This window comes from Sinocyclocheilus anshuiensis, unplaced genomic scaffold, assembly GCF_001515605.1.
Source record: "Sinocyclocheilus anshuiensis isolate Anshui unplaced genomic scaffold, SAMN03320099.WGS_v1.1 scaffold4, whole genome shotgun sequence".
NCBI classification, from domain to species: Eukaryota; Metazoa; Chordata; class Actinopteri; order Cypriniformes; family Cyprinidae; genus Sinocyclocheilus; species Sinocyclocheilus anshuiensis.
In genome coordinates this window covers 1,759,419-1,771,744 of record NW_015554075.1, presented here as the reverse complement: position 1 = coordinate 1,771,744, position 12,326 = coordinate 1,759,419, and the positions used below count along the sequence as shown (strand labels likewise).

The following is a 12,326-nucleotide window of genomic DNA, read 5'->3' as shown; positions in this document are numbered from 1 at the left end:
GACTTATATAACTTGTAATATATAATTATTCACGGTATTTAGAAGAGCCCACGATAACAATATAGTGCATATTCATTACCGTGATATATCGCATTACCGAATACCGGCACAAGTCTATATACCACCAACCCACTTTTTTCAGCAGCAATGGACAGCTTACCAGTTCATATAACCAACACTGACTTCTTGGTGCTGTTTGAGCATATGAAAAACATAAAAATCATGTTTCTTATTTAAATAAAAGAGGAAAAGTTGGCTAGTCTATCTATCTCATTTTCAAGTCTGAAGTCTAAATGAGGCATAAAGTAGTCCAGTGACCCAGACACCTCCCTCTTAACGGGTCACACTTCATACACAACAGATTTAGCTTTTATGGGTCCTTACGCACACAGGTAGCGTGTGAAGTACCCTTTACAACACTTGGGGACATGTGCGCTAGCATTTGTGCACGTTCATTGAGTGGAGAGTGTATAAGTAGCAGGTTACTTACGTAGTGGAGTTCACAGTGGTGTACCCAGAAGGGCACTCTGGGATGCAGGCGCCTTTGTGGATGACGTATTCGTGGCAGTCACCTTTGCCCTGCTTGCACTTGTTGTGGAGCTCTTGGCAAAAGCTGAAGCTGACGCAGCGCCAGCCCTTAAAGGTGTAGAAACCAGGTGGGCACTTGTCAACGCAGGCGTTATTGTGCATGTAGTTGCGGCAGGCCACGCATTTGCTCGAAGAGTTGGGCTCCAAGCAGCCGCCCAGACACTGGTCGTGGCAGCACTGGTTGTCTTTAGTGCAGGCGCGGTGCTTGCATGAGGATGGGCACACTGTGGAGAGACAGAGAGAGGGAGGTTATATTCAAAGACATTTTTGTTAGGAAAAGAACATATGCTTCTCATTCACAGTGACATATATTCATATAGTGGGGGAGAAGGTTTGGCTCGTGCAAAGGTTCTGCGCGATCCTCTTGTTCAATATTCTCTGGGTCTGAATCCGGCTCAAATTGATATAGCAATATTGACGCCATCCTTAACTAAACTTGCTGCTTTGGCAAGGGGCGGGGCAGTACTGAAACACCATCTAAGCTGTTCGCCAATCACAAAGCACTGGGATAGCTAACCAATCACATCACATTTCGTTTTTCGAAAATGTTCATCAAACCTGGAACTAATCGAGCCGTTTGTGCCAGACTGGGGAGAAAGGTATTGTAATAATGTAAATTATGTAAAAAATAATGCATTTTTCAAACCACCAAGCATTAGAGCATGTTCTAGTATACCCCCAAAACAAATTCAAGACATTGTAAAAGAGCATAATAGGACCCCTTTAACTAATGTTAACTAATGAAGTCCTAATATAAAGTGTGACCGAACATAAAGAATCACTTTCAAACAATATCTAGGGCATGTTGTAGTCCAGATTAAATTGTAAAAAAGTTTGAAAATAAATAGCCTATTAAGTCTAAATATTTAAGTATTTGGCGCTGTGATGAACATCATAGCAAATACAAAATATCTGAATGGCTGTTTAAATAATTTAAACACGTTTCAGAAACAGAAAGTAGTGCAGCTGCTTTGTTTACGGGGTTTCCGGGGTAACAGCTGCATTTCTGCAGTTTAGCGCCATCTGCTGTCAGATAGTGAATGTGCGCGTTCATTCAAAGCGTCTCTCAAGTGCTCTGCCATGCGCTTCGCATCCGTACTTGTTTACATCAGAGTGCACATGCGTCATTCACGCAGCATACAATGGTGTTGTATGGGAAAACCAGTTGATGGGAAAAGTATTCTTAAAATGCATTCAAAATTCTGAATAATTTGTAATGTATAATTATTCACAGTATTTAGAAGTGCCCACGATAACAATATCGTTCATATTCAGTACCGTGATATATCAAATACCGGCACATGTCTAATCAACACATTATTCTGGTTGTTTAAACCCCGATCAGCTTGACACAAAAACATTGGCTTAAAGGGGTCATATGATGCGATTTCAAGTTTTCCTTTCTCTTTGGAGTGTCACAAGCTGTTTGTGAATAGATAAGATCTCTAAAGTTGCAAAGACTAAAGTCTCAAACCCAAAGAGATATTCTTTATAAAAGTTAAGACTCGTCCACGCCCTCCTAAAACGCCTCGTTTAAACACGCCCCCACAAGTCTACGTCACTGTGTGGGAAGATTTGCATAACACCGACCAAATGTTCACACAAAGAAAGAAGGCGTAACTTTGATTCTCCCTGTAGTATTGTTGTTGCCGCCGCCATGTCGTGAAGACGATGTGTTTCGTTGTGAAAGCGAAACTACTTTGTTTGGCCTTCCAAAAGAGGACACAACTAGAAATCAGTGGTTAAGTTGTATTTACAACACTGTTCCAGAACAGTTCAACCCAAATATTTGAGTGTGTGCAGCGCATTTTACGGAGGACTGTTTCCTGAACCAGGGAGAGTACAAGGCCAGAACGGCGGGGCACAGAGGAGCAACAATAATGTACATTGTGGAAAATAATTTTTTTTTAACCTTAAATCGCATAAACACATTGCATTACACCAAATACACCAAATAATATTATTTTTAGCAACGTCATATGACCCCTTTAACTTAGGCCATGAGTTTGAAGCAGGACTATCAGTTTGTTGAACCAATGGAAGATAAGGAACTGTTAAATGTGGAACTTATGACAAAACTGTCAGTTGGAATAAGTGTATACTTTAGAAACGGTGTTAAGAGTGTTGCTGAAACTTGTTAGACTTCTAATGTAAATGAAAAACTGTAAAAGCGTTAAATTTTTTCATTCCATTTAATTCATTATCTTCTGTGGAAATTCACGGATGTTGTCAATAATTCACTTGTAATATAACTAAGTGTTTTCTCAGTAAATCTACAGTCACGTCCTATCTTGCTGTAACAGCACGTTACAATTGTCAATATTAAAACAATGACAAAATGGCCTACTCTGATAAGCAGCACCTAAAATGGTGTAACCGCATTCCTCTGCCTTTTATGTGCTCTTTCTTGCCGTCATACACACACACACACACACACAAAACCCCATAAACACACACTACACAGAGCAGCACACTGCTGCCAGTTGCTTGACAAGAGTCTTGTTGTAAGTCCTTCTCTCCCACAGAAGTCAGTGTTTACATATTTCTTCACCCCCCACCAAAACGAAAGAGGTAAAAGAGGCCACGTATGGCATAGGAGAAGGAAAGAAAGATAGGAAAAACCCTAAAGATAAATTCTCGAGGGTCATAGTGGTCCTTATGTAGCGGATGGAAGAGAATCTTCAGTGATCTAGGCTATAGATTCCTCTAGAATCACTCTATGTGACTTTACTGGCCTCTTTCTAACAACGTGACCCGCAAGCTTGTCTCTGAGACAGCCTGTTAAAAATAAACCATGCATGGCTAGCTGGAGCATGCGCTGCTGCCCTCAAACATACATATGAACGCGCTTGCTCATGTGTTTGAACACGCACACACAACCTCCCTCTCACAAACACACACAAGTGAACAGAGTTTCGTTGCTGGCTGTGGGATTCTTATACAAGTGTTACTAGAAATTAGTTCCTAGAAATGTACTCTTTGTGGCTTTAAACAGTTTTAAGTAGTAGTAGTTATTTATTTTTATTGCCATGTCAGCATCCAAGGCCATCCTCATGGCAAGAACCAAACTGGAACAACGCAAGTTTTAAGAAATTATACAAGACTTTTTAAATTAACATATGATAAAAAAAAAATCTAAAATCTTTTCAGGGAAAAACTTGCTAAACAAGTCTTTCACACTAAACAAAACTTTCATAAAGTAGCGACTTTTAATGAAACATTAAAATTAAAATGGAATGACTATAAAAAAAATAATGTGGTGTAACCAACAAATAAAAGTACACTTTCATTATTTTACATTTTTTTAAATTTCTTTTTATTTATTTATTTTTTTTTACTTTGTTAAAATAGAAAACAGTTCACATAACAATTCACAATATTACTGTTTTTACTGTATTTTTGATCAAATAAATGCAGGCTTGTATAAGAGATTTCTTTCAAAAAAACAAAAAAAAACTCACCAAACCCAAACTTTTATACAGTGGTGTATGAATTGCAAATTGAATAAATTAATAGATAGAACAAAAATAGCATGACGTATCACTGATCTCGATATGTGATTGTATCAGCACAAACCTAACACACACACAAACACACAGCATTAGAGCTGTGCACAAGGAAAGAACATAATAATGAATCGCATTAAGACACCAAGAGGACAAAGAACAAGCCACAGAAGAAATGTGTGTGTCTCCTAATGGAATATTGGCTCTCGCCGGTGATGTTAACACCACAACTCAGCCGAACACGATCCTGGAGTTGGTTTAGTCCATAAAGAAAGGCCAGCAAACACCTCTGCTTCCATGACAACGACAAGACAAAATGAGGGATCAGAAATCTCCAGACCTGCCTTGTGCATAATAATTAAGCATTGAACTGACTTTTAACAGCATGTTAAAACCTCTGACAAGTGTTCGGTGATTCAGGCAAACAAAACTAAGCTTTCAGAAATGCTTGGAGGCTTCTCTGAAATTTCCAAATGCTCTTGACAAGCTCTGACAAACCCAGGAATCATGGAATGCCTGGTAAAAAAAAAAGAAGTGAATTTATGTAGTGCTTTGGGGAAATAGAGCGTGCTGAAAATACAAGAAAAAAAGAGAGAATGAAAACAGAGGAAAAGTTGTCATGAAAAGTGAGAATGCTGGCAGTAATCAGAGCAGCTAAAATGGATTCATATGCAAGTTCAAAACAATTCTCAGTTTTTCCACTGAGCTCCTCAATACATATTTCGAAATACTGAAAAGGTATAAAACGGAGCTGCCTTTCACACATACGTTTTTATTACACGTTAAGGTATAAAACAAGTCTGGCGAGTGTATAGCTGTTGTTCACTTCAATGTCAGGTGACACCAGGTCAGCCAACTCAAGAGCAAAACAACATTACCCTCTGTCCCTTATACACGACAATCCAGGGAGGGCCACCTCACTGCCTGCTGCGAAAAGGAGGGGAAGCATGTGTGTGTGTGTGTGTGTGTGTGTGTGTGCACATGTGACAACAATGGAGGTGCTAAGTTGGAAAAAACAAGCAAGTCACAAAGATTGTCAATTGAAAGCACATTAAATTAAGAAGAATTCTGTACAAAAAACAACCTTGTTGACTCGAATGGCTTTCCGTGTAAATTCATTATCATCTATTCTTTGAAAAACCCTACTGCCTCTGCTCCTATTTTCTCTCCCTCCCAGTTCTAAGCAAACAGACGCATGGTGTGCACGGCGACTCCTGATCCAGAGAGTCCAGTCCATTTAACAGCCCCAGCCGCAGACCCACCCTCAACCTTAACCAATGTGTTTGCTGGCTGTAGAAGGTAGCCATGCAATGGCCTGTACTGTCTGTGAGGCAGAGCCACAGTGTATTAACCCTTTATTGCTCACGTGTCCGCAACCTTGGGCAGAAAGACAAGGGGAGGGGACAACACTGCTACAAGAGTTAGAAAAACTTGTTCCTCTGCGCTGAAAAGATGTCTGCTCCTCTCTGCATTCCACCTACAGAGTTGCTGGGAACTCCTGCAGTCCGGAGAGTTGTTGTTGATAAGTTGTGCTTGCTAAGTGGTGCATGTTTGATAACTTAAATAGTGTGGATTATTGAGGAGAAGTGTGCTGTTACTTCAGTCATCTTACTTTCAATACAACCAGAACAGCCTAGCATTGTGGCAGAGTATGTCTAGGTAATATCTCAAATATTCACTATATATTATATACTAATTTTTTTAAATAATACTTTTATTCAGCAAAGATGCATTAAATTGATCAAAAGTGACAGTAAGGACATTTATAATGTTACAAAAGATTTCTATTTAAAATAAATGCTGTTTCTTTTCATTAAAGAATCCTGAAAAAAAATGTATCAGTTTCCATAAAGATGTTCAACACTGCTAATAATAAGAAATGTTTCTTCGGTACCAAATCAGCATATTAGAATGATTTTTTAAGGATCATGTGACACTAAAGATTAGAGTAATGGCTGCTGAAAATTCAGCTTTGCCTTCACCGGAATGAATTACATGCATTACATTTTTTTTTTTTTTTTACATTGTTTAACATTGTAATACATTGCAATAACAGAACACAACATTACAATTTTTATTATATTTTTAGATCAAATAAATGCAATCCTGGTGATCATAAGAGACTTCTTTCAATTAAATACATAAACTACATACACACATATACACTACAGAATGCAATTTTTTTTGATCTTTGAATTAATTAAAAGTGTCAGTTAAAAGTCAAAAATTAATCTGAATTACAAAAAAAATTTAATGTTTAAGTTAACATTTTACATAAATATTATTGCTTATTAATGTACTACTGTAGTGCTGCATATAAATAATATGATTACATAGTTTTTTTTGTTTAGTTTTTTCTTCTGTTCATTTTGTGAAAAACCTGCCTTTATTATATTAAGAATTGTCTGTTTTGGTCAAAATGATGGTTTCTCCGATTGAAAAAAAAAACTAACAAAAAAACACCCATTTAAGCCATTTCAGAGAAAATACAAAAAAAGTGAGATATATAATATTGAATATTATCGAAAGGCTAAAAAAAAAGAAAATAAATGAATAAAAATAAATAAAGCCATGCCAAGCAATATAAAAATGTAATTTCTCCAATGTTCCTTCTCTCCATGTGCAGATCTGAGTTAGTACAGAGGGAGTCATTCATTGCTCATTAGCTTTCATTCATTCATGTTCTGGGCGTCTATCTGCTGAAACGCCATCTACACCTGTGTGCTAGGGTTGTGACGTGTGACAACACCGGTAATACCGGTATCACCGTGGGGGCGGGGCGTTCCCTCTTTTCCTTCGCTTTTAAATAGCTTGTATAAGCGCCGTGCGCATTTTACTTTAACTTTGAAATAGCGGCAATTCGGCGTAAAGCAATTGTTCGTTTTTAGTTCATTTGAATTTTCCCTCTTTTCCTCGCTTTCCTTCGCTTTTAAATAGCTTGTAAAAGCGGCGTGCGTGTTTTACTTTCACTTTGAAATAGCGGCAATTCGGTGTAAAGCAATTGTTCGTTTTTAGTTCGTTTGAATTTTCCCTCTTTTCCTCGCTTTCCGTCACTTTTAAATAGCTTAAAAGCGCTGTGCGCAATTTACTTTTACTTTTGAATTAGCGGCAGTTAGGCGTCAACTGCTTGAAGGCAACAACAAAATACAACGTCAAACTCACTTCAGCCTATATATAAAACATAGAACTTTTATTAACAAAACAAATACAAATACACCATGCTATAGGGCAGGCTATGCCTAATATAAAATAACCAATAACTTACATAAAGTTTAAATAGGTATACAAAACTGGAAATAGGCTAAGTAAACATGTATAAAATATAACCAAATAAATCCACTCTTCTTGTCAGTCAGCTCGACTCACTCTCCTCACTGGAGAAATGAAATCTGATCTGTGATGCGACTGTCGTTAGGCACGCTGCATTGAGCAGCCGCGTTCAGTTTTTAATTGTAGTGTCTGTTCTTTTACTGAACTAAATGATTTTTATTACTATAAAAAATCAAAACGTCGGTGGGGGTCGGTGACGCGGTGGGCAAGTGACATAACCGGTGTTGCGGCTTAACACCGGTATCACCGTCAGCACCGTCTATCGCGGCAAGCCTACTGTGTGCAAACACCTGAAATGGGAAGATCAACTTCCATTAAGGATATGCAGTGCATGAGTGTGTGAGAAAGAGACAGAGAAAGGAAAGAGCATTAAAGAGATGAGAGGTGTGTGAAAGGAAGCAAATATTTACCTTTGGCGCCGAGACACAGAATCTGACCCTAGCAAAAGAAACGTCCTCGCTGGACATAGATCAAATACAGCTCGGTCTATAAACACAACTGTACTGCAGGAAGGAAAGGCATAACAAACAGCTATTGTTTTTATGACCGCCGACATATGACACGTCGGCAAGTGACAAACACTCTTACAATCTGCTCTGTCACCACAAATACACAGTAATTCACACTAAGACACATTATAGTATGTAATTAGCACCCGAGACGTTTGCCTTGTGTAAGAACGGTTTTATGCCTTATGCAGAAACAACAGATTTGGTTAGGAAATGCAGGGTAACCATGACTCAAATTGTCCTACACAAGCCGCGCATATAAACATCCATGAAAAGATTAAAGCAAGACAAACAGACACCTTAACATCTGCAAGAGGAAAAACAAACAAGCTATCTCGCAAACGTATTTGTCTTTAAACTGGGTCAAAGGCCATGAGATACAGATTCTCCTCAGAGAAGCCCAAATATTCAGTGCTAAGACCAAAACAATAACACACAAACCTTCACGTGTATTCAGACGCACGCCTTTTCTTGTTAACATCATGCACATAATTGCAGACAGCACTGTTTATGAAATTAAACTCAGCTTTGTGCACTTGTCAGACAATTTTCAAGGTTCATATCTTGAGGATAATTCAACAGATGGGTGAAAGGATTTCTTGGAAAGAGTAGGGATCTCAGGGGAAAGCGGAGTAGATCCAATGGCAATATTAGGGCTGTGCGATATTGGAAAAAAAAGCGATATGCGATACCTTGTTAAAAAATGCGATATTCGATACGCGATACGATATTGCTTAAAGTGTGAAAAACCCATTTAAATTATATTTTAAAATATTTAAAAATGAAAATGATATAACCAATTTGTTTCACATTCTTTCTTGCAAAAGAAATAATCACTACAACTTCAGAAAGTGACCAGCAGTGTTTTAGCAGTACATAAAAAGTAATGTCACAAATCAGAAAATGTAATTTTAACATCAACGTGAACATACAAACAAAAAAATTAATGACACTAATTTTATCTCATTGTGACTTTGCTTTCCATACACTTTAAGTATTTCTTCATATAACACAGCAAAAACTATAGTCTGAGAAAGTTCAAACATGATTAAAGGAAAGTGAACAGTCAGTAAAAAAAAAAAGAAAAAGGGGGGAGGGGGGGTGGCAAGAACAAATACACAATTTACAAGCATAGATAAAATGAATAGTAGTATTCAGGTACAGAAATTTAATAATTAAGTGTAAAATAACACTGCATTGTGTTCACTGTATGAATTAAATTTAGATTAATCTTTGTTATAGCTGTTTTGTTGTTTGATTAACATTAGTGACATATTCAGCAGCACGTATTTATAGGCTGCTGTCCCTTTAAATCCGACTGCACGGATCCAGTATGATACACATCCAATTTCTTTCTCAGCTGTTTACATCCATTTAAAACATAACTGACTGCGTTTACGAGAATGATCGCCGAGACGGGTACTATTGACATAATTCTGTGTGTATGTGTCTGTTCAAACATAAGGAGGAGATGCGAAAGACAAATCAACTCGGTGTTCGCGCGCCGTCTGAAACACGTATCTGTGTGTGTGTGTGTGTGTGTGTGCGCTTTGCACGTGTGCGGCAGAACTGAAGAGACGCTGTGCGAGATGCGCCTTGTGCGCGCGCTTCAGGAGTCAGACAGCAAGACGAGACGGCAAAGAGTTTTTTTCTGCAACTTATTGCACTTAATAACTCTTTGTAACGTCAAGCTTTTCTCTGCTATATGCGTCGAACTAAAACTTTGACCTTTTGCAACATTTTGATTTAAGTAGCCTATTATTAAAATGATTCAGATATCGCACGCCATTGCGATATGCATATTGCAATATTTCGATATATCGTGCAGCCCTAGGCAATATCCTAGCAAACTGACCTGGACGCTTTTGACAGTACAAAGAAAAATATTCTCTGCAGTAAACAAAAGTAGTGCTTGCCTGTGCAAAAGATGCTGGGGACCTGTAAGGGTGTCAATATCCAGTTGCTAGGGTATTCTAGGTAGTTTAATCACTGGCCCAAATCAAAAGTATTCATTAAAAATACATTTATTAAGTTTTATAATTTATTATGTTCTGGTCTTTGATATGTAGTAAAAGTTACACAGTTTTAGGGCTGTCACAACTCAATTCGAGTACTCGATTTAAAAAAATTCTCGATCACATTTTGCCCGTGCCGAGTAACCGGCAAAATGCCAGAAGTGGCGCATTCCACAGATAAGAATCCATTAAACGTATTATTAGACCATTTCCCAAGGCTGCATGATATATTAAACCCATTTAAAAATCATAATAAAGCACAGGGCTCCAGACTGCAACCAAACTTTTGTTCAATTTGCGACTGAATCACACATAAAAAAGTGCACTCATTTTATAATCACTTTTATAATATAAGTTGTCAGTTGTCAGTTCAGTATAATACTATACAAAGAATAATGGTACATTTAATGAGAGTAGAATATATAATTTTTTCATATAACTGTTAATGTTGTTAATAAAAGTAAATTTTGTATGTTCCCCAACTCCAGCCCTGAAGCATAATGCTATTGTGAATTCACAAACGCTATGACTCAATTAAATAAATCCTCTGCAGGCATTAGTTATAATACGTAATGTACGTTAGCTCTATTATTTATAACACATTATGTATTTTAACTGTTTTGTTCAATAAAACCATAAGATTACTTGCTTTAGATACTTTATTTGAACTAACTAGTATTGCCTATTGCTATTATATATGTATTTTAAGTAATTTTAAAGGCTTTTTTTGCTTAGGTCTATTTTTATTACTACAAAAAAAAATTATAATGATCCGATTACTCGATTACCAAAATAATCGCTAGTGACAGCAAGGGATGCAACGATTATTGATTTTGTTGGTACGATTATTGTCTGAGGAATAATCACAATTTCACGATTATGGCGGAACGATTATAGATTTTGTTGGTACGATTATTGTCTGAGGAATAATCATGGTTTCACGATTATGACGATTATTATGCAATTATTCATTTCACAAAATTATTAATGTATAAAATCACATGGACACTCTTTAGATAATAAAGTGTTATTTATTGCTGCCTTTAGAAACAGAAATAACACAGTAACCAATAATACAGCACAAAATAATAATAATAAACACAAACAAATGTCTATCTCTCCAATTGGAATTAAAAAGGTGACCTCTGCTCTGTAAACATACATGTCAGTATTTCCCTTTTGAAAATAAATAATTGTGATCTTACCACACTATTTCATCTGTCTGATCTGAAGTGGGCAGAATACTGAGCTAACGAGCCGTAGCTTCGCGTCAGTCTTGCCTTCACGTCGTGCATTAAAATAGTTTAAAGCCGTGTATTCGCTCTTTAGCAGCAGTTTTTACGGCAATATTTAATTGACACCCTGGTCATTCTGTGTACCCGAAATGGTCCCACACTGGCATTTCTCTGGTGGAAATAAAGGATCGCTTTTTGGTTCCTCTGTCATAGTGTGTGTAGTAGCCTCCGTGTCTCTGATAAGCACAGCATTTTAAGCTTGTGTAACTTTGTTTTCGTTTTGCGCAAGTTGCAACAGTTCCGTCCGTGCAACAGAAACACTCGGCGTAGCGGAGCCTTTACGATTAATTAACCGTGACATTTTAAAGCGCGGTTAATTGTGAAACCAGTTAATTGCTGCATCCCTAGTGACAGCCTGCCTGTCAGGCTAATTTCCATTTTTGGGTGAACTAACCCTTTAACCTGTTGAACAAAGATGTAATGTTGCTTTTTTGTCTATGTTTGAGAGTCACCCTGCGTCTGTTGTTTCTTTGGCTTGAAAAGAAACAACAGACGCAAGGTGACTCTCAAACATAGACAAAAAAGCAACATTACATCTTTGTTCAACAGGTTAAAGGGTTAGTTCACCCAAAAATGGAAATTAGCCTGTGTTTTACTAACCCTCGAGGCATCCTAGGTGTATATGTCTTTCTTCTTTCAGACGAATCATATCGGAGTTATATTAAAGGGGTCATATGATGCGATTTCAATTTTTCCTTTCTCTTTGGAGTGTTACAAGCTCTTGGTGCATAAAGAAGATCTGTAAAGTTGCAAAGACTAAAGTCTCAAATAATAAGTCTCAGATATTCTTTATAAAAGTTAAGAGTCAACAACGCCTACCTAAAACAGCTCGTTCTAACACGCCCCCACGTCTACGTCACGATGTGGGAAGATTTGCATAACGCCGCCCAAATGTTCACGCAAAGAAAGAAGGCGTAACTTTTATTCTCGCTGTAGTATTGTTGTTGCCGCCGCCGCTATGTCGTGAAGGCGCTGTGTGTCTCACTCAAGCCACCGGGCCTCCGCTCACTCTAGCCCGCCGTGTGTGACGCTGTGTTTCATTGTGAAAGTGAAACTACTTTGTTTGGCCTTCCAAAAGAGGAC

The 12,326-nt window shown here is 37.7% G+C and overlaps 1 protein-coding gene across 1 annotated transcript in view; it reads right to left on the bottom strand.

Moving 5' to 3' along the window:
- Positions 1–12,326, bottom strand: part of LOC107668948 (insulin receptor-like) — a 57,420-nt gene that overhangs the window by 21,733 nt on the left and 23,361 nt on the right. The window contains exon 3 of the mRNA XM_016461015.1: positions 491–812. Coding sequence (XP_016316501.1) covers positions 491–812 — 322 coding nt within the window. The remainder of the gene's footprint in view (positions 1–490; positions 813–12,326) is intronic.